The sequence below is a fragment of the Leucopleurus acutus genome (assembly GCF_964270905.1).
Source record: "Leucopleurus acutus genome assembly, chromosome: 5".
Lineage (NCBI taxonomy): Eukaryota > Metazoa > Chordata > Mammalia > Artiodactyla > Delphinidae > Leucopleurus > Leucopleurus acutus.
In genome coordinates, this window is record NC_139147.1 from 3,614,819 (window position 1) to 3,636,303 (window position 21,485).

General features: G+C 54.8%; 1 protein-coding gene across 1 annotated transcript in view; it reads right to left on the reverse strand.

Annotated features, from left to right (window-relative positions):
- UMODL1 (uromodulin like 1) overlaps positions 1-21,485 on the reverse strand; it is a gene marked incomplete at both ends in the record, with an annotated part of 60,357 nt that overhangs the window by 29,298 nt on the left and 9,574 nt on the right. The window contains 7 exons of the mRNA XM_082840414.1: positions 3,841-4,060; positions 5,475-5,587; positions 8,401-8,655; positions 14,515-14,655; positions 16,336-16,522; positions 19,162-19,283; positions 20,053-20,214. Of these exons, the coding sequence (XP_082696540.1) occupies positions 3,841-4,060; positions 5,475-5,587; positions 8,401-8,655; positions 14,515-14,655; positions 16,336-16,522; positions 19,162-19,283; positions 20,053-20,214 (1,200 nt within the window). The remainder of the gene's footprint in view (positions 1-3,840; positions 4,061-5,474; positions 5,588-8,400; positions 8,656-14,514; positions 14,656-16,335; positions 16,523-19,161; positions 19,284-20,052; positions 20,215-21,485) is intronic.

Here is a 21,485-nt window from a genome sequence, read left to right on the forward strand (position 1 = left end):
CCTGGAGCGCAGCCTGACCTCCAGGTGGCTTGAAAGTGCCGGGGGCTTAAGGCCGGGGCTGGAGCCAGGCCCGCCGGGCAGCAGGGCCACGAGGAGAGCGGAAGCCCCCGTGGAGACCTGAGCTCAAACCGCAGAGCCCTGGAAGTTATCTTGGGGAGGTGATTCCCCACCCCCTTCGCTCCGCCAGCACGTGGCTCAGGGGTAAGTCTGAGGAAGACGCAGACAACTCTGTCTTGTCTTGTATAGAAGCCCGAGGCCTGGCAGTTCCTGGGTTCAGAGCGGGAGGCGGGCCTGCGAGCCGTGACAGCTGCCAGGCGGCCTCTGCGCCTCCTGGGCCGCCAGACGAGGATGTGGGCAAATCTCCTGGTGCAGGACCTGTCCTCTGCTCCCGCCAGCCCTGAAGCTGGGATGAGGACGTAGCCCACCTCCCGGAGGAGGGGGCAGCTGCGACAGAGCCAGGACTCCTGGCACATGTAAACCCCCAGGAATGAGGTGGGGAGGCCCAAGGACGAGCCGCCCCATCCCTGAAAAGGCAGGCTCCTCGGGAGGCCCCAAACTGTCTTTGGGGCCCAGGTGGCCTTCAGAAGTGAAGCCTGGCCAGAGCCCTCAGCCCTTCCTGAGGGCCAGATTCTCACTCAAGGAGGAAGGTGTCACAGAGAACTGGGTTCTAACGGCGGCAGGAACAGAGGCTGGACCAAAGGCAGTGCCTCCGAGTCTGGAGGAAGCAGGCCCACCCCCGCAGGCCAGGTAGACAGTGACGGCCCGGGGCCAGGCTCCCCTGCTCGTCCTCTGTCACCCACCGCCCACAGAGGCCACAGGAAGGTCCACTGCGCCTATGATGCTGTCAGGGGTGCGCGGCCGACTGGAAGCTTCAGGGAGCGTGGCTAGGCCAGTCCTGAGATCACAGAGAGGGCGCTGCCCCCCAGTACTGTGGTGACCCCAGGGGAACCCCTCACACAGAACGGCACCGCCATCAGGCCTCGTCTGGCTGGCGTCTGCACAGGGCGTTAAGCACGAAGGGGCCACGTAGGTGCACGTGGAGGCCCAGGGGGTCGTCTGCACGTGGAGCAAATGAGCAGGACGGCCCTTCCTGAGCAGATTCTAAGGAAGGGGAGGGGCGAGGGTGGGAGACCCAAGGGGAGCGAAGGGAAGTGGGGCGGGACGGAAGGACTGGTGAGGGCTCGGGGACCCTGCAGGACCTTCCGGGCCTGAGAACTCACCCGAGATACGAAAGGGCATCCTAGAGAAGACTTAAACCGAAATGTCGGCGGCGCTGTCAGACGTGCGCCGGGCACCCCGTTGACCCCACACCTGCAGGGTCCCTTTATTTACCCTCCGGGGGGATGGGCCAACCTTCCTGTCTCTCAGCTGAGCACACCGAGGCCCAGGAGGCGACATGCCTTGTACAGGGACCCACAGCGATGGAGTGTCAGAGCTGGGATTCCAGCCCGTGAGGCCCCCTCCCGCCAGGCAGTGGAAGCAGGGCCGGAGGCCCGGGTTGCTACTCAGCACTGAGCCTCCCCGCACGGGGCACGGCCCCCCTGGAGGAAGACCAGGGCGCGTGGCCACCCAGTGACCCGGGCGGGGTTGGTATGGGCCTCGGGGAGAAGATGAGGTCGTGACAACATGACCGCCACGCTGCTGGGACGTGTGGATTCACAGCAGCGAGAGCTCGCAGATAACCCGGGAAACTCAGCAGTGCCAACACCACCATTTCTGTGGGGTCGCTGAGGAGAGGAGCTTTCCGAGCTGCGGTTTGTTGAATTTTTGTGGAATAACAATGAGTGTGCTTCTCCAGTTCCCCGGCTGTGCCTGCGGGGCTGGGGGCTCTGGGCCGGTGGGGAAGGTGGGGGACTTCGGTTCGGGCCTCCCCGGGTGAGGGTTGCAGCCCGGGGGCTGCCCCTCGGGCTCTGGATCAGGGGACTCTGTGCAGGGCAGAGCCATCTCGTCCACCAGGAAACAGCCGAAGCCTCCTCGTGGCCCTGGGAGACCCGCCCACCTTGGCCCTCAGCTCCGAAATGTTAAGCAAACAGCCTACCGGTTTTCAGGATGCTGCAAGGTGAGAGCCTGCTCGGGGCTCCCAACTTCCAAGGATACTTCCAGAACTTCGTGGCGGGGGGGCGGGGGGCTTCAGAATGATGAACCCTGGGATATTAGCAATGCAGGGCACCTCTTCTTCCTTTGTATGAGTTTGCTGAGGCTGCCATCACAGACTGTCTCAAGCTTTCGAGCTGGCTTAAAACAGAATTCATTCTCTCACAGTTCTAGACGCCAAAGTCTAAAATCAAGGTGTTGGCAGGGCTGGGCGCCCTCGGGCTTTCGGGGAGGGTCCTTCCTGCCTCTTCCGGCTTCTGGTGGCCCTTTGGGCTCCTCGGCCTGTGGCTGCATCACTCCCGCCTCTGCCTGCATCTTCACGTGGTGTCCTCCACGGTCCCTGGGTCATCTCCTTTCCTGTCTCTTCCAAGGGCACTGTCATTGAACTTTGGGCCCACCCTGATCCAGAATGATTTCTGATCCTTAATTTCATCTGCAAAGACCCTTCTTCCAAATATGGTCACGTCTGAAGTTAGGTGTGTACTTATCTTTTGGGGCCACCATTCAACCCACAGCATCACTTGACAAAGCTCTGGAATAACCTGAGCCCTTATGCCAGGGGATGAGGCTGGGAAGCATCTCAAGGTTAGGGCTGGATCTCCAGAAGACGGCTCAGATCTGCCTCAGGTGGGCCCTGGCACTGCAGGCCGAGGGTCCACCCACAGGCTGCCCGGCGTCTGCACTTATCCCCTGAACCCAGGCAGGCAGGCCCATCAGGTGCAGAGGGCCGCCGTCATCTCCATTCCCGAGGGGGTGAATGACAGAGGGACCCCAGGCTCAGCAGGAAGGTGTTTCCCAGGCGTGACTTCAGGTGTGACACTCCCACGGCCCCTTCTCTGCATTCGTGGGCTGAGGGAGCTTGGGACAGCAAGCTGGCAGGCGACGGGGCTCAAAGGAGTTGACAGCGCTCACTCTGGGACCTGCTCCACTGGGGGGTGGTGCGTTCCATAGATTGTGCCCCAAACAGGCTCTCTGATGTAGAGATTGCAGTGCCCTCACCGCACAACGGAACTTCATCCCTGCTTTGACAGCAAAACCTTCCTGACGTGACAGCTCGCTGTCTCTCTATGTCTGTCTCTCTCTGTCTCTCACTGCCCCCTCTGCATCCCCTGCATCTCTCCCTCTCTCTGTCTCTTGATGTCTCTGTCTCTGTCTTATCTCTGACTCTGTCTTATCTCTGACTCTGTCTCTCCCTCTGTCCCCATCTCTCTCTCTCTCTCACTGCCCCCCTGCCCCCAACCCCCTCTCCCCGCCTCTCTCCATCTCTGTTTCTCCATCTCTCCCCCCTCTTCCCTAATCTGTGACTTCCTGTATCACCAAGTAAAATTACAAGCCTTTGGGCTAATGAAATAGATCTCCAGGTTAACAAGGCGCACAGCAGCCAGGCCTGGCTGGGCCCCAACGCAGACACAGTAAGCTCCCGTCTCTGTGCCCTTCGTGGACCCTCCAGCCCGGTTCCACCCTGGGTTCTGGTGGCAGCTGAGAAACACCATCGAAGGGAATAAGTGTCCCTGAGCTCCGAGGGGTGCTTCTCCCGTCAGCAATAGGAGGTGTGGGAGACAGGTGGGCTCACTGTTTCGGGGCGGCAGCCCTAGGCCCCAGTCCCCATGGAAGAACACAGAATACGGACTCAAATTTCATTTGCTTCATCTTTTGGAACAAAGTGAATGTTGATCAGGACTAACGCAGCCTGGACTTTGGAGGGCATCGGGGTGGCACACCCTGGGCACGGAGAGGAGGACCCACCTTGCACAAGCGTCTCCGACTGGTCCACCTGGAACACGGTGCTCGCCCACAGAGGCGGGAGCATGGGGGACAGCGTGGACACGCCCACCGGGAACTCGGGGTCCTGCACCGTCAGTCTGAGCCTCACCACCACGCTTCCGGCCCAGAGAGACACGACCTGCATCCTCAGCTTCCCTCTTCGGTACAAGTCAGAAAGCGCCGGAGGAAAGGAGGCTGCAACCTGGCCCAGAAGAGGCAACAGATGCTCAGAGACAGCAGACTTTTCCATCAAAGCCTTCAAAGCCAGTCAGCGGGGCCCCGGGTGTGACACGTGGATGGTTCCCAGAATCCACGTGTCCTCTTCCTGACCAAGAGGGGGCGCCCAGCCACCCTCCTCGGGGACAGCAGAGTTACCCCCTCCAGCTCACTGCAGCCCTGGGACAGGGGGCCGGGCCTGCTCCGTCTTGGTAAGGACTCAGAGACCATGACAGTCGGATCTCCATCCTGCAGCCCTAGATGCACGGCCCACTCTGGGTGCCCTGGAAACCGGTGCGAAGATGATGTGTGTGTGAGAGAGATGGCTGGATGGACTGATGGACGAAAGCAGCAATCCCGTGGCTCTTTGGAGCTGCCCCCCTCCCACTGGGCTGTATCCCCAGGAAACAGGCACAGCCAGGTGATCAGGGGCACCTATGCCCGAACAAGGAGACCCAAGCCTCGCCCACATTCCTCCTACACCACTCCTGCACCCACAGGCGAATTACTGCCAGAAACAAGGGAGGATTCTCCAGGAAAGTTCAAAAACCAACTCCTCTCTGCAAGTGAACATTGAGAGGCGACCCTCCTTCCCTCCCTCCCATGTCCACACATTCTGCAAGTAGAAGCCTGGACTGCCCTCTTGTTTCAGAATATCTTTCCAAGACGTTTCTATGATGAACAGCCTTGGGAGAGAGAGGATGGCCCCGTCCAGAGTAGAGCAGATCTGTTCACCGTCTGATGTGGTAAAGATAACATATCTCTGGAGCAAGGTTTAGGCAGGTTTGCATGGGGGACCTCAGCTGTGATGCAGATGCACTGCATGTGCGTCACCCACCGGGCTCCCTCTGCATCACCCCCGTGGGACTTGGGGACCAGCAGGGGACCTGGCACCAACGTGATGCTCGTGCCGCCCGCTGTGCTGTGAGGGAGGGAGCCCTTTGTCTCTGACCCAGGCATCTCGTGTCCTCTGCCAGCATCCATGCCACAGGCTAACTTACTAGCTTGCAGGAAGGGCCAAATCCTAGCCCTCTCCCAGTTACTGACAGGTTGGCAAGTCGCTTTTTTCTCCAGCTCAGCATCCCAGGATAGATGATAGCTGCTACTGGCCTGGTTCCCCCAAGCCTCATGCTGGTGCCCGCCTTCAGCCCCAGGGAGGAACGGATGCTTTGATCACTGGTAAATGCTTACTCAATGAAGCTGCCCCAAAGAAGGAGGGCAGAGGCCCCAGGTCCCCCAAACAGAAGGTTCGACAAAAAACCCAGCCGAGCCATCAAGTGGTCCAGCCCGTTTGAATCAAAGTTGGTTTGTCCCCAAACCTATTTTAAGTCACGCATAAAAGGGGGCACAGGGCGAGTTTCTGGCTCCGGCTCTCGGAAAGCTCCTCTGCCGGGCTTTACCTCGTGCAGCAGCTGCTGGGAGAAGTTCTGGAACTCGAGGCTCCCACGGTCCAGCAGCCCCTCTGTCACGTTGCGGTTTAGGATCCTGACAGTGACTTCGAACACCCGGGCATCTGAGACAGACGATGACACAAATTAGCTGAAATCCGGGGAGCGCGAGTCACACGCTTTTCTGTCAATGTTTTCCAATCTCCCCTACTCTTTGGAGGAGAATTTTTTGGAAAACAGATTGAGGCATGAGTCTTAGGTTTGGTAGCCACATTGGGGGAAATCAGCGTGAGGAATATATGCCTCTACGCTGGAGTGAAGGGAACTCAGACATAGACACACACTTTTAGAGCCAAAGCAGGGGGACAAGTTACAGACGTCACATGGCTCACACCGGCGGGAACTGGGGTTCAACCAGCCATGTAGGGTCCGAAGGCCTTTCCAGCGATTCCTCACCCAGTGTGGCTGCTGCTTTCCTTGGCACACGCCCCAGCCAGGCCCCTGACACTCAGGTGACAAGTTCATCCTGATTTCTCTGGGACTTTCCAATTTTCCCACCAGAAGTCCCACCTCTCAAGAACCTACTCTGTCCCGGACAAAACGATAGGGTTGGTCAGCCTGTAAGGGACGTGTCCTTTTCTTTGGACATAAGCAAACCTGGAAAAGATTCAAGATGGGACATGGGAGCATGTCTCTTTTGATACCAAGAATGAAACCCACGTCCACAGCAGACCCTGCAGCAATGATCTAGATTCTAATGATCTGAAGGCACTCACAGTGTGTCCCACCCTGGTTCTCCACCAGCCAGTGAGCTTCGGGCCGGTGGGGCAGAGTTTATCACCGCTGCACGCACACAGCCCCAGAAATGACACCAACGTTGTATAGCGTACATTTCTAGACGGGGGCCCCTCTGAACCTTCTCCCACCTTAGCAAGAGGAACGAGTATCCCTTAGGGTCCGGGATTCCCAGGCTCCGGTCCTGCCCACATCACAGAGCCTCTTGGGAGGTGGGTATCCACCAGTGCTTCGGGAATCCAGACTTACCGTGAGGCCCCGGGTCTCCACTGCTACGATAATCTCTATGGCCTCCAACACAGCAAGCATTTAATAATGTCAAATGAATTAGCTAAGACCTTTAAAGTGAATCGAGCTTCTTAAAAAAAACAATAGGGCTCTGCAAACATAAGGCATTTCTACAATCCAGAGAAGGAACGAGAATCCAGCTGGGGAAGGAATCAGCTTGTAATCAGGAGTCTTATGGAATCTTCCAAATTATCTCCTCTGCGTTGGAATGTAGGTAGTTTTTCCTGAGGGTACAGAGTCCATGGGGTTGGGTCGGAGCTGCATGTTCCTACCGCCCGTCCCAACTGAGATGAATTCGCGCTGGGATGTTGGTCCCACCAATTTTCACTTCTGAGATGAGTTGTGGGGGGACAGAGGGTGGAAGTGATCTGTGGGGATGGAGCCCCTCACGGTCCCAGTTTCCTCAAAGGGAAAAGAGTGTTCCCCCCGTTTTCTCCGTGGAGCAACTTGAAAATAGAACAAGAGGGTAAGGTGGAACAAGTTTGGAAATTAAGGCTTGTGCAAAGTCAAGGGCTCGAGTTTTTGCATGGCCGGGGTTCTGGGGGCCCTCTGGGGGCCTGTTCTGCGTGTTTGCCCTTTAGCAGGGGTCGGCCCCCAATCAGTGCATAAAGGGTGTAGGCCAGACCCCCCCAGCCCTCACTCACCCACTGCCACCATCACTGTCACTGGCGTTATCCCTACCCGTGAGGCAGAACCCCCAGAGGGTGCTTTTTTTAAAATTTTTATTTTATATTGGAGTCTAGTTGACTAACCATGTTGTGTTAGTTTCAGGTGTGCAGCAACGTGAATCATTTCTACATATACATATATCTATTCTTTTTCAGATTCTTTTCCCATTTAGGTTATTACAGAGTACTGAGCGGAGTTCCCTGTGCTATACAGCAGGTCCTGGTTGGTTATCTATCTTAAATATAGTAGTGTGTTTATGTCAGTCCCAGACTCCCAATCTATCCCTCCCCCCAACCCTCCCCCCCACCATAGCATCTTTCATACAGTGATTTCTGCCCTCTGCCTGCTCTGAACCCCCAGGCTGGGTCTCCTCCCCTGCTCCGGTCCCCAGACCAGAATGTCTCAGAGCCACACTGTCCCTATGCACACTTCCACGTCCTGCTGCCGGAGGCCAGCCTAGGAGGGAACTCCCCGGGCCGAACCTGACAGAGGTCTACACCACCGGGGTAGCACCACGACCAGGCAGAGGGGAGGTGGCATCACGGGGCAGGGCCAGTGTCGGCCACCTGGCAGAGTCACGTGGGTCACGCCAGCTGCCTCCTGGACACTGGAATCCCCAATTCATGCCTACGCTGTGTTTGTTTGGGGCAAAAATTTCTTCAGGGCTCCGATGCAGTGGGCATCATGTTAGCTTTGCAAGTGCACGGCATGGGAAATGAGGCATACTTCGTGAAGATCTGACAGATGCTCAGCTCTTGGGTTTGGGGAAGTTATACAGACTCAGCTGCGTGGAATTAAGTGTGGCAAAAGTTCCTTCGATGCGTGCGAACCGCTACCCTCTTCTGCTCTACTATACTTTGGGCTTCACTCTCTCTGACTGCATTATGCGTCCTTCAAACCACGGCAAGATGGGATCTTCACAGAGCCCTCATCACCCCAGGTGTCAGAAGAGCCCCCAGTCAGGATGAGACGCAGGGGAGCGAGGGCAGCCTGTGCTGGCCACGAGCACCGTGGCACTGCTCCGGGACACAGAGCGCGCTCACTGCCCCCCAGGAGAGTTGGGGCCAGGTCAGTGACGGCCCCTGTCCTGCTCGTAGGAAGCACGTGATTGGAATCACCAGGGCCAGCAGACTAGGCTAGAGAGACAGACTCACAGGTCATGTGGATTTCAGACATGTGGCCTTACCGGTCTTGACAGTGACCGTGGTGGTGACGTTGGCCCAGCACCCCTGGTAGCTGGTCCTCACCACATACAGCACTCCGGCCTCCAGCCCAGCCACCTCCAGCCTCGTCCCCCGGGTGCTGGCGTTCCTGAGCAGCTCCTCGGCCTGGTAAACCTGCACCTGGAAAGTGCAGTTCTGGGTGGAGTTTAAACTCCAAGACACTTGAAAGCTGCTGCTGGTGACGTTGAGGACCACGAGGTCTCTGATGGGAGGGCAGTCTGCAAAAGGGCAGAAGGAGGAAGACGCAGAAAACGTCAGAGAGAAGCAACAGAAACAAAAGTCAACAAGTGGGCCGACATCAAAGTGAAAAGCTTCGGTCCCACTTGAAACCATCCACAAAATGAAAAGGCAGCCTACACACCGGGAGAAAAATCTGCAAATCATATATCTGATGAGGGGTTAATATCCAAAATATATGAAAATCATACAACTCATTAACAAAAATAAAAACAATAATCATAATCCCATTTTAAAATGGGCAGTGGATCTGAATAGACATTTTTCCAGAGAAGACACACAGATGGCCAACAGGCACGTGAAACTGTGCACAGCATCACTGACCATCTGGGAAATGCAAATCAAAACCGCAGTGAGGTAGCACCTCACACCTGCTAGAATGGCTGTTATCAGAAAGACAGGAGGTAAGAAATGCTGGAGAGGGTGTGGAGAAAAGGGAACCCTCGTGCGCGGCTGGTGGGAATGTAAATTGGTGCAGCCACTATAGAGGACGGTATGGAGGTTCCTCAAGAAATGAAAAATGAAACTACCATATGACCCAGCAATTCCTTTCCTAGTTATTTATATGAAGGAAACAAAATCACTAACCCAAAGAGATACCGGCACCCCATGTTCATTACAGCATTATTTACAATAACCAAGCCATGAAAACAACCAGGCTGTTTTTGTAGCTGTGGTCATTATGGTGTGTGATGGGCTGAACTGTGTTCCCCTAAAACTCGTGTGTGGGGTCCTAACCCCCCAGTGCCTCAAAATGTGGCCGTATGTGGAGACAAAGTCATTAGAGAACTTGTTAAGTCAAAGTGAGGTCATCAGGGTGGCCCTCATCCGACCTGACTCGTGTCCTTATAGAACAGGAGATGAGGACACAGCCAGGTAGAGGGAGGACCACGTGAGGACATGGGGAGGAGACGGCCGTCTGCATGCCAAGAGGCCTCTGAAGGCACCAGCCTGCCAACACCTTGCTCTTGGACTTCCAGCCTCTGGACTGTGAGAGAGTAACTTCCTGTTGTTTAAGCCCCGCAGTCTGTGGTGTGTGTTACGGCAACCTGAGCAGATTAACGCAGGGTGTGATGTTTCTGGGCTACGTTTATAAATGCTGTCTCAACACAGATTCAAAGGGCCTGCTCTTCTGAGCCACAAGTACTTGATCATTTGCCCGAGGTCTTCTGCTCGGCTAATTCGTCACCCAAACAATGGCCCATGGGGAAGCAGGACTCCGGAGTCAGGCTGAGGTGTCCTGCGTTTTCATATCGACATTCATGCTTTAGGGAGTAATACTCAAGTATAACAACCAATATGTATTTTAATGCTCAGATGGAATTAAATGTCTTTTTGGGGGAGAAAAATCCTGGCTTCACAGCAGGCACCTGGCCAATATGCATTATACAAAGCCTAGGGTGGCCCTCAGTCTATAGACACCACCATTTTTACAGCAGAATTTGATTTCTATAAGAAACAAGCGATGAGGAGATTTTTTTTTAAATCTTTTGCAAAACCACAGTAAAGAAAAAAGAATTAAAATATATGTGAAGTTTCCAAAGCCCTCCCTGTAAGGATTCATAGGATATATGCTTTCTAATATTACCAAAAAATTGTCTTTCCGACAAATGTGTACGCTTCCTTTCAGTAAAAATTAAAATTGGCACAATTCAACCCATTTCCCTTTTTGCCTTGGCTGCCAAGAGGCTCAGGATCAAGACTGGTGACCCACCCTCATCCTGCAGCTCAGCCCTGCTGGGTCCTCCCTGAGCTGCCCTTTAGAAACGGCAGTGCCCTGTGGATGTGCTCCCCTACCGTGAGCCCCTGCAGGTCCCCACAAAGCACGGGTATAAACTGGTGGATGCTGGAGAGACAGGTGCGCCCAACCCTCCTTCCATCTAAATTCTTGCAGCTTCCTGAGAACTCTCCTTGCATGCAGAGGTAGCGTGTACTTGGAAGGAGATGCGTTTGTCCTTTTCACTGAATTGTCCAGTATTTTTCTGTGCCTTTGTCTCACAGGTGGTTTTCACTCTTCATGACGCTGTCCTTTGTTTCAGCTGAGGACTGGACAGCAGCTCAGGCCCTGAGACCGTGGGTCTCACCCCCACCTCCCGGCCACTGGGACCATGAAATCAAGACAATCACCTTCTGGGGGTCTAATAACCATGTAACTTTTCGGTCTGTGTCCCCAGGAACGTGTCACTGAGAAAGTAAGGAAAAGCTACAACTTTTCTAAAAATCTGCTAAAAGCACTGAATGTTCTGATTCACGCAAACCATACAACACCCAACATTCTTTCAATCCCACAGGTGGCCACACGACACCTGGCAAATAGGACAGTGAGGCTGAGAACGAGGCCTGAGGCCTGGTTGCTGCATCCAGCTCGCAACAAGGTTGCAACCCCGCCTCCTATTGCCATTCAGGCATCACTCGATGTGGAACGGCAAACGAATCCGTATGATGGGCCTGTGTGTGGCCCTTTACAAGCACGAGTGCCTGCAGGCTGAGGGGAATTAAAATAGGAAGGGTCCCCAGGTGTTGGAAAGAACGCCGGGACTGGCGTTTAGGAAGTCTGAGAGGGTATCAGGCTGGCTGGAGACATATTCACTGTTTAAATTAAGACGCCAGAGGGTCCCTAGAACACTGGGATAAGGAGCCACCAACAGGGTGGTTTCGACGGCTATGAAACCCTCAGAAGCATCTGCAGAAGCTGCCGTCCGCCCATGGTTCCTGCAGCTAAGGCGCTGTGGGCGTGTGGCCCTCTCCTCCATAGAAATAAGTCCTCCCTGCAGAGAATGCTACAGCCGAACATTTGTGTAGCTCTTTCTCCAATTTATTACCTTGAGACGTTTACAATTGTCCGGATCCAGCCGTGTTTGACCAACCACAGTGGCGATTTCATACGGTTTGACATTTATTGAGCACCTACTAGGTATCCAGCACAGTGATGGAAACAAGGACGGATTAAGGTCCACAGCGATGCCAGACACACACACGGGATGTCCAAGCCAGCGTGGCCAGTGTCGTAGCAGCAGTGGGGACACGGGGCTGTGGGGACACCCACGGCGCTATGGGCACCCCCTCCCACTACATGCATCATGCTGCCAGCCAGGCCATCAGTGACACACTTAGAACTGCCCTTCTAACAATACCAGGTAATAGACTCTACTGTACTATGATCCCATTTTACAGAGGACGAAACCGAGGCCCAGAAAGGTCAAGTCGAGAGTCAATGGCAAAGCCGTCCAATCACTCATGACCAAGTTCCCATGCTGCACTCCTAAACTGTCCCACCACCGGCAATAGACTGGGTAATGACCTCCAAAGATAGCAGCTCCTAATCCCTGGAACCTGGAAATGTGACCTTATTTGGAAAAAGGGTCTTTGCAGGTCTGATGAAGTTAAGGATCTCAAGAAGAGACTGTCCTGGATGATCCAGGTGGGGCTTAAATGCGATCACAAGAGGGAGTCGGGAGAGAGGATGCACGCGCATGCACAGAAGAGAAGGCCACGTGCAAAGGGAACAGAGAGAGGATTGAAGATGTTGGCCTTGAAGATGGGAGCGATGTGGCCACGGACCAGGGGATTCGTGCAGCCCTCAGAAGAAGGGTGAGGCAAAGAAGGGTCTCCCCTACAGCCTCCGCAGGGAACCTGGCCCTGCCGACACCTGGACTTGAACCCAGTGATAACGATGGTGGGCTTCTGCCCTCCAGAACCGTGAGAGAATAAACTTCTGTTGTCTTAAACCCCCAAGTGTGTGCTGTTTTGTTACACAGGCCCAGGAAATGAATCCACCTACCCACGCGTCTTTAAGTAGTTTTCAAGGCAGCTATTGGTGAGACGGTACAACTTGTTGGGAAGTTCTTTGTGTTGCTGCAAAATCAGCCAACTTCTGACACACTAAGGCTAAGCTCTCTTCTGGAGGACAGAACTTGAGATACTCTAAGCCGGAAATAATCCTTCTTTCCTGACCCTTCCTTCTTCCCTCTGACTTGGATTTCAGTTCATTGGCCAGGACGCTTTCTGTCACTGCCCTTTGGCTTTGCAACGTCCCTCCCTCTGAAAATGCGGCCCCAGAAGATAAGCCCAATTCTTGACCGGGTGTGATCCCAGGGTGCCACTGCCCTGTGGCCCTCCCTGGGCTGCGGTTGTGAACCTGAATTCAGGAGTCGACACTGATCTGAGGGAAGCATGTCAGATTCTCTGTGTCCACGGGTCTGGGCCTTTGTTCCTTGCAGGCAGCCCTGACCTGTGTCTGGTGGGGCAGGAAGGGTGCTGCTGGGGCAGTGGGCTTTCCCGTGATCTCCCGTGTCAGTCTCTGCTCCTCTTTAAGCCCTGGACCTGTCAGCTGGACACCTGAACCTTGTAAAGGTAGAAACACTGGGCGTTTGAGCCAAGATGCTGAGCATTCAGTCGTCGAAAACCTGACTATAGATCAGGTTTGTGAACTTGAGCGGTAATCCTTCGCAGCCTAGTGGACTCTCCAGCGGCGGCCCTGCCCTCACCAAGCAACCACCTCAGAAGATGGTTCTTTCTGGAGCTGAATAGCTATCAGTTTTCAGCTGGGTAGGGGACCATGTCGGAGGGAGTTAGGATGACCCTTGAATACAATTCCACTCCATCCTAAAAGCAGAACGTGTTCCTGGAACATGAAGTGCAAACCGGGCAATATTTCTTAGGGGTTTTTTGGTACAAGAATCCAGCTGCCCTGTGTGTCATTAACTGGGTGACTAATTTCACAAGAAAAGCATCTGAAATTTGCGCTGTATTTTCCACGGGTCTGTACCTCTAACCCGTTCCAGCAGATAGCTCATTTATTATATTAGCTTCTAAATTTAAAACATGTGCTGTTTCCCTTCACCATATGCGATTGGAATTCGCTCTAACTTTCTGATCGGGAGACACCGGCTTTGTCTTTTCTGCCCTGTTGGAACTGAGGTCGGGGTGGTGCGCTTTCCCTGTTTATGTTGAGCTGTCAGCGTGGCAGTTTGGCAGCACTCCTGCCTGTGAACAGAGTCTTCTCAGATAACCGAGCAGAGTATTGTCAATAACTGTATATTCCAAACTTCTGTTCACATGGCGGGTCGGGTTGCTCCCCCCTGAGGCCACAGCGCAGGAGATCTAGGACGGGCTGCTGGGATTCTGTGCAAAGCTTTGTGGGTACATCGTGCACAGAGGAGATGCACAGTTCTAATCGGACAAAGCCCCCAGGGCACAGGACGGGCGAGTCTGGCTGCAGAGGTGGGGCTGGTAGGTGCATTTTTAAAACTCCAGAGACCCTAGGAATAGCCACCACTCAATCACCCCTCTCCCCTTAAAGGGAAAAGAACATGAGGATTAAATCACTAATTTATTCCAACTCAGTTATAACAAGATTCTCCCCAACCACTTCACAATGCTAGCGAAAGTTGTAGTTTTCAGAGAGGAATGTTGGAGGTGACATACAAGTCCCCCACGAGGGAACTAGCTAAGAGCATTGTATCCCTGCTGTAGCATACCACCGTTACTCAAGCATTGAAAATCGTAATTATGAAGACAAGGTTGCTTCTTGGAAACCTTTACATGACATAATGGGAAGTGAAGAAAGCAAGATACAAAATTGAATATGTGGCAGGATTTAAATAAGGTCAAAAACAAAAAAACTGGAAGGAAACAGGAGAAAATAAAAACAATTGGCCACGGTGCTGAGACTGGGAGCGACTTATCCTTGTACTCCCGTAACAATGTTGTTAAAGCCATAAATCAGGTTCCAGAAAGAAGAGAGAATTCTAGAGGCCAAAGTGGATAAGGTGTGTCTGCATCTCAACTGAGGCTTCCTTAAGGCCTTCCTTCCCCACCTGGAGTGCCCGGTCGCTCACCTTCACAGCTGCCATCCAGCTTCTGGGGGGACGAGCTGGGCGACTCCGGGTGACCGAGGCACTGGTACGAGCCCTCCATGTTTAGACACCGTCCCCTCCCAGAGCAGGCGTTGAGTTCGTCATAGGCACATTCATCTACGTCTGTGGGAAAGGAGAACAGGTGGGAATACTCATCAGGGCCATCGGTCCTTCCCATTAACCTCTAGATGTGTATCGCACGTGCTGAGGAAGTGGTCTGGGCTGCGGTCCCCAGGGGCCTCTTGATGCCCTGCCTCAGAGGCCCCATCGGTCACAACCCTCTTCACCGGAGCAGCTGGCCCACGGCTCAAGGCACAGCTCCATGCGCTTGGGTGGGCGCTGTGGCCCGAGCAGATCACTTTGGGGCTGTGTTGAGTCTGAAATCATGAGGTCCAGACATCCTTCCCAAGCATCTATCCTGTGGACGGCAGTGTATGGATGGAGAAATAGGGCAGAGCAGCCCTTGACCTGCAGAAGGGGCCTGGCCCTCTCCTGTCGGGCAGGTGCACCTGCCCAGAACAGGAAGCCAGGCTTCTCTGCCGCCAGGACCGAGCAAGGCCATATCACCCTTTTATCTAAGCCAGACGGAAAAAAATGGCCACCGTCCCCCACCGAGCACCAACCGCTCTCTTGGCCGCAGTGAGGGGCTGTTCGTTCTTTACTAACCCTAGCTCGTCTTCATGCTGGTTACCCCTCCCCGCGGATGAGATTGATTGAAATACCCAATCACAGAACTGCCTCTGCTTTCTGACAGCATCCAACCTAGAACAAGCCCCACCCCCTTACCCCTCCCTCTCCTCAGCCACCCAATCAGAGCCGCACCCCATAACGGAGTCTCTCTGACCCCCTCCCGCGGACCCTCCCGCGGACGCGCCCGCGGGTCCTGCCGCACGCCTTCTCTCTCGCTGCCTCGTGAGCTAACCCCTCCTGGTTCACCTGCTGGGGAGTTTCTAGGGTCTCCAGACGGAAACCTGTCAGAACGGACGAGACAAGCACTTGGTTTAAGGGCGCTGCTCGGTTTGGTTTTCAAGAACATTTGTAGAGTTGAAGGGAAGGCCATCACTAGAGCTTTCCCTGGGCTCCAGACCCTGGCGTCTTTCTGTGTGACCTTCAGCGGCATAGAAAGAGCTGCCTCACGAGAGCAGCCATCCTCCTAAGGGTGCAGCAAACTCCAGCTGCCTTCTGTAGCGGGAAGGAAAGTGCTGTTGGAGCCCAGCCGTCTGCTCACGGACTGTCCAAGCTTACTTTCATGCCACTTTGCAAAGCTGAGCTGTTGAAACAGGCCATGTGGCCCACAGCCAAAAATATTTACTATCTGGCCTTCTTCAGAAAGTTTGCCAAACCCTGACATGGACAGGAAAAAAAGAAAAGAAAAGCCAGGTAATTTCTTCCAGAAACACATCTATCTGCTGCACCAAACTCAGATTTGTGCCAACTCTGCTTTAAGAGCCTTCGAGATGTAAGGATGTCCTTAGCGAGGGTGGGAAAGAGGCCACAAGGAAATTTGGGAACCCGAGAACTGAGCAAATGGGTTATTTGTGTGCTGTTCTAGGATTTGTTCTCCAGCCTCCACCTGGATGGAAGGAGAAACTGGACGTGAGAGGCTTAGGAGGAGGCCGGAAGGAGGGAAGGGGAAGGGGATGCTAGCACAGAACGAGTTCTCAAAATCTCGGCTTCGGAACTTGGAGTTTAAACTCTGGGCTGGGATGAGCTAAAGGTGGGTCTGACCGCCCCTCACCCACTGGATGATTCTCCCACTCCAGCGGTCCCCGCCCCCAAGGGCACAACAAAGGGAAGCCACACCTTGCACCCGGATGTCAATCACTTCATAGATGCGTTTCACCACGCCGTCCAGCGCCGCAGAGATGCGGGCCACAGGCTCCGGCTGCGGCAGACCCAGCAGCAGCCAGGACACCGTGATCGAGGTGTCCCCCCCGGCCGAGTGCAAGTGGTGGACAGCGGTGTCCAGTGGCTGCAGGGCACTGGTGACCTGTGAAACCAGAGTCAGAGCATCAGGTGGTGGAAGGACGCACCCATCGGACAGACACGGAGACAGAGGCCTAGGGACGTTACAATTAACTGCACACACACACACACAACACACACACACCACACACACACACACCATTCTCCTGTGCAGCAAAAAACTCTCTCCAATATTTTTATTTCTGTTGTCATTCCAATAAAGTCCCGCAAACCAGATTATAAATACTTTGGGGTTGAATTGTGTCCCCCTCCCCAAAAAAAATCCCCATGTTGGAGTCCTAATCCCCCAGAACCTCAGAATGTGACCTTATTTGGAGATAGGGCCGTTGCAGATGTAGTTAGTTAAGATGAGCTCATTAGGGTGGGCCTTGGTCCAAGATGACTGGTGTCCTTCCACAAAGAAGACGTTTGGACACAGACAGACACTGGCAGAGGAAACAATGTGAGGACACAGGGAGAAGCTAAGGAGACGCCTGGAGCGGACCTCTGCTGTGTGGTCTGCTACCGCAGCCCCAGGAAGAGACACCGGTCAACCAGGGTCCCCCCACCGGTCCCCGCCCTTGCAGCTGACAACAGAGAATCAGGTCTGGAATTGGGGAACTGGACGTCAAACCACATCTGATATTTTCTGAAATTGAATGATCCCTTTTCTCATTTCATATGAATTCTTTTTGTTCCAGTCTAATATCCCGAAATCTCAAGGTAGCGTTGATATTTGCCTTGGGAAGACAGGCAAACAGCGTGACTACCAGGCAGAAGGGCATCACCGAAGCAGGATTTGCCAACAAACCCACAAGTCTTCCCTGGAAACCAGAAAGGTGTTTGGGGGGCCCTGGAGCCCGCGCCCTCCTCAGCAGACTTGAAACCCTTCACAGGGGGAGGCAGATCAGGAAGTCAACACTGGCCTCGTGCAAATCCCTCAGTTAGGGCGCCCAGCACCTGCTGCAGTCAGGAGCCCATGTGGACAGGCTCTCCTGAGGGGAGGAACAAAACCTTCACACATGAAGAGGCAAAGGGTGACGAGAACAATAACATTCAAAAACCAACAATCACAGCAGCTCAGAACCTACGTGGATCAGCATCGTTTTAAGCTTTTTAATGTACTGTCTAAACCTCACAGCCACTGTCTCATGTAGGCTTATGATTATTCCTGTTTAATAGAGTAGGTATCTAAGGCACAGAGAGGTTAAGTAACTTGAGCAAGGTCACACAGCTGATGAGTGACAGTATTGGGATTTGAATCCATGCAGTCTGGCTCCAGAGCCATGTTCTTACTGGCCAGCTAGGCATCCCCAGCTAAGAAAACACAAAAATCTCTTCTAGCTGGGACAGTTAAAGAGGCTTCTGGGTCAAGGTGACCTTTGGGAGTACCTCTCAAGCCATTTTACTGGACAGCCCAGAGCAAGGTGAGGGTGTGTGCCATCTGTTTTGGGCTCACCCTGGCCAACTCTGGTCTGATTTCATGACCCAGAGGCCACATCTACGGGACCTGACAGTCAGGAAGGACCAACCACACAGTGTGAGGGGTCCAGTGCGGAAGGAAATGTGCAGCCCCTTGTTCAAAAATTATTAAGCATTTCAAGAGGCAACAGCAGAGCATTATACAAATGCAGGGCCCTTCCCAGCGTGGGGTGACTGCAGGGCACTCACCTGGGAAGCGGGTCCTGAGGTCAGACCACCACCCCGGGCAGGCACCGTCAGGTGGTGGTGAGCAGTGCCTGCCCCCAGCTGGGCTCCCAGGACCTGGGCGGGGGTGGGGCGACTCCCAGAGCGTGAAGACGTCCTGCTGGTTGCAAGGTGCTGCTGAGGCGTCAGCAAGCGTGAGCTGTGTCTAGGCTGGGGCTCCCTCCCGGGGGTGGGGTGCAGGCCTTGCCCCTCAGGGGTCCTGTGGCCACATCTAGAGACAGTTTTGGTTGTCACAGCCGGGCACGTTTCTGGCCTCTTTTGGGTAGAGCCAGGCCTGCTGCGAAACCCTGTGGGGACAGGCAGCCCCATGACAGAGCCATGCAGCCGCAAACGTCGACAGTGCCAAGGCAGAGGAGCCCAGTCTAGAGGTCCCCATCTCAGCACCTTCCAGAACTCCTGGGACTTCCCTAAAGCGGGAGCCAGAACTCGGGGATGCGTGAGAGAGGTGCTCAAGGGCACAGCTCTGGGGCCTGGGAAGGCTGCACCCGGGCCTTAAGCAACAGACCCTGAAAAGAGGAGTTTCCTGCTTCACGTCGTGATAGGGTAGGGCTTGCACGCCACGTACCTCAAAACACACCAAACTGCACCCTTCCGAGAGGGCATTTTATTGCACAAAAATCGTATCTCTTTCAAGCTGGTTTTTTTTTTTTTTTTTTTTTGCGGTACGCGGGCCTCTCACTGTTGTGGCCTCTCACTGTTGTGGCCTCTCCTGTTGCGGAGCACAGGCTCCGGACGCGCAGGCCCAGCGGCCATGGCTCACGGGCCCAGCCGCTCCGCGGCATGTGGGATCTTCCCGGATCGGGGTATGAACCCGCGTCCCCTGCATCGGCAGGCGGACTCTCAACCACTGCGCCACCAGGGAAGCCCCAAGCTGTTTTTAAGTGAGAATCCACATTTGGTTCAGAGTCAGTCAGCTGGGGTCTCTTGTGGAACCCCTCCCGACACCCCGACACCTACCATGGAGTGCAGAAGCCTCATGTGATCCAGCAGCCTGGGGTCCGCCTGCTGGAGCTCCGTGAAGTCCATCTTCACCAGGACGGTCACGTTGTACCAGAAACTCGCCAGCTTCCTCTCTGGAGCTGCCCGAGGGCACAGGGATGAGCCTCAGGCCCAGGACAGGCTGGGGCCACAGGAGGCCCCTGGGGAATGGGGTGGCACGCTTCCGCCCCCCTGCCCCCGCTGCTCTTATGTTATCTATGGTCCCATTTATACCGTAGAATGTACTATTGTACACAAGGTATATTAGATAACATGATGCATATTACTTGTAACATATATGCTATAATGTATACAGTAGAATAGTATCATTATATATTATATGTAACATAATATTTACATTATGTATACTATTACTTTATACTATGCTAATAAGATATATATTATACTAATACTTCATGTTTTATAATATATCGTATATTGCACGTTATATATATATATACAGTTTATATGTGTTTCCCTGGCTCTGAACCTTGACCACCTCTTCTCCTGGGGGCCTGCACTGACTTGCCAGACGGGGGCCTGGGAAGGATTTTGGGTCCCCGTGGGGCTGCACAAGCAGACAGTCCTAAACCTCCCAGCTCTGACACAGCTCAGCTCCCAGCAAGCTCACCGGGAGCTCTGAGGGCCTCCCCAGGCAATCTTGGGAAACTGGGGTCCCTGCTTTTCCAGGAACGTCTAACCCCCTCAGGGCAGCTGTGAGCACACTTCTCCCCCTGAGGGGTCAGTGGCCGGATTTTATGAGTGAAATGGGCCCGTGCACAGGCTGCAGGCTCCCCACAAAACCCGGGCTGCTGCTACCAGAAACTCACTCCTCCTCCCACCTTCTCCCAGATCAGGCCTCAGCCCTACCTCGGGGGGCAGGGGCCAAGCAGCGGGGGCCCCCTGACGAAGGGCAGCACTTCTGAAGACCAGGACAGTCCGTATCCACGGTGCATGGCGAGGTAGACGCTTCTGGCCTCACCACCGGGCAGATGCCGGGTCTAGATGCGAACTCCTCAGACCGATTCAGGGCTGGGGGACAAGCGAGCAGCGATCAGTGCTATTGGCTGTAGAACCCCGGATGGCCTGCGTGGCGCTGTGTCTGGATGCCTCCTGGCACTGGGCTCTGTCTGCGGTTCCGAGGCGCACAGGGCAGCCCACTCAAGGGCCACCACCAGGCCCGGGCAGGGCCTCGCCCTGTCCTGCAGAGCAGCCATGGAGGCCGTTTGCTCTGACTCCAACGTAGCCTGACCGTCTTTCCTGGGAGGAGGGCAGCTTCTCCCAGGAAGCTGGGGGCCCGGGTGTCCTGTTCCTCTAGGCCTCAGGAGTCCATGTACAGGGCTCTCTACCACGCCCGTAGAGGCCCCCTTGCTGCTCTGTGTCCTGACAGCTGACTCACTCACTCATTGAATATTTATTGAGCACCTACTATGTGCCAGGCACAAAGCAAGGTACCCGTGACCCAGCAGTGGGCCCGAGGCAAAGTCCCTGCCTCAGGACACTTAGATGTTGGACAGAGACCAATATGCCAATAGGCCTACAAAAGCTCAGATGAATGAGAGCTGCGGGGAAGAAGCAGGGCCCAGGGGCAGGTAGGCAGGGAAGGCCACCCTGAACGGGGGTCTCTGCAGGGGCCGGGGCACTGGGGGGACAGCCTGTAGCTTGAGGCCCAGGAAGTGGGAATGCGCTGGGCCCCCCAAAGGTGAGAAGGAGGTCCCCGGGGCTGGTGAGGGCGCGGTGGGTGAGCAGGTGGGCTGGGCCACGGAAAGACCCCCGTGGTGTTGAGGTGGGTGCCCTGGGGGTTTGGGGCAGGTCTGTGGTGAAGGGGACACTGTGGTGCCCTGCCCAGACTCTCACTGCTCTGCCAACCTCTGCATCCCCACCTCCTAGGACCCTCAGGTGGCCCTTGGGGGCTGGAGCTGCCGCACCCCGTATGCAAACCACCTTCCGACCCGTGGCCAATGCCGTGAAATCGTCCCCTGCCTCTGCCCCTTCCCTTCCCTGTCCTGCGTCCACAGCCTCCCTGAGGGCGGCCTGACTTGCTAATCCCTGCGCTGCTCTGGCAGCCGCGCCTGTCAAGAGCCTATTGTGATGGTCCAGGCGAGAGCTGGTGGAGGCTGGACCAGGGTGATGGGTGGAAACAAGCAGGAAGCCTCAGATCCTGAGTGCCTGTAGCTGGAAGTGCCCGCAGGACGTGCTGACAGACAGGACAGGGTGTAAAAGAAAGAGAAGCTTCAAGATGGTTCCAAGGCTTCAGGCCTGGGCATCCACTCGGCACCATTTCCGGGAGAAGCTGCAGGAAG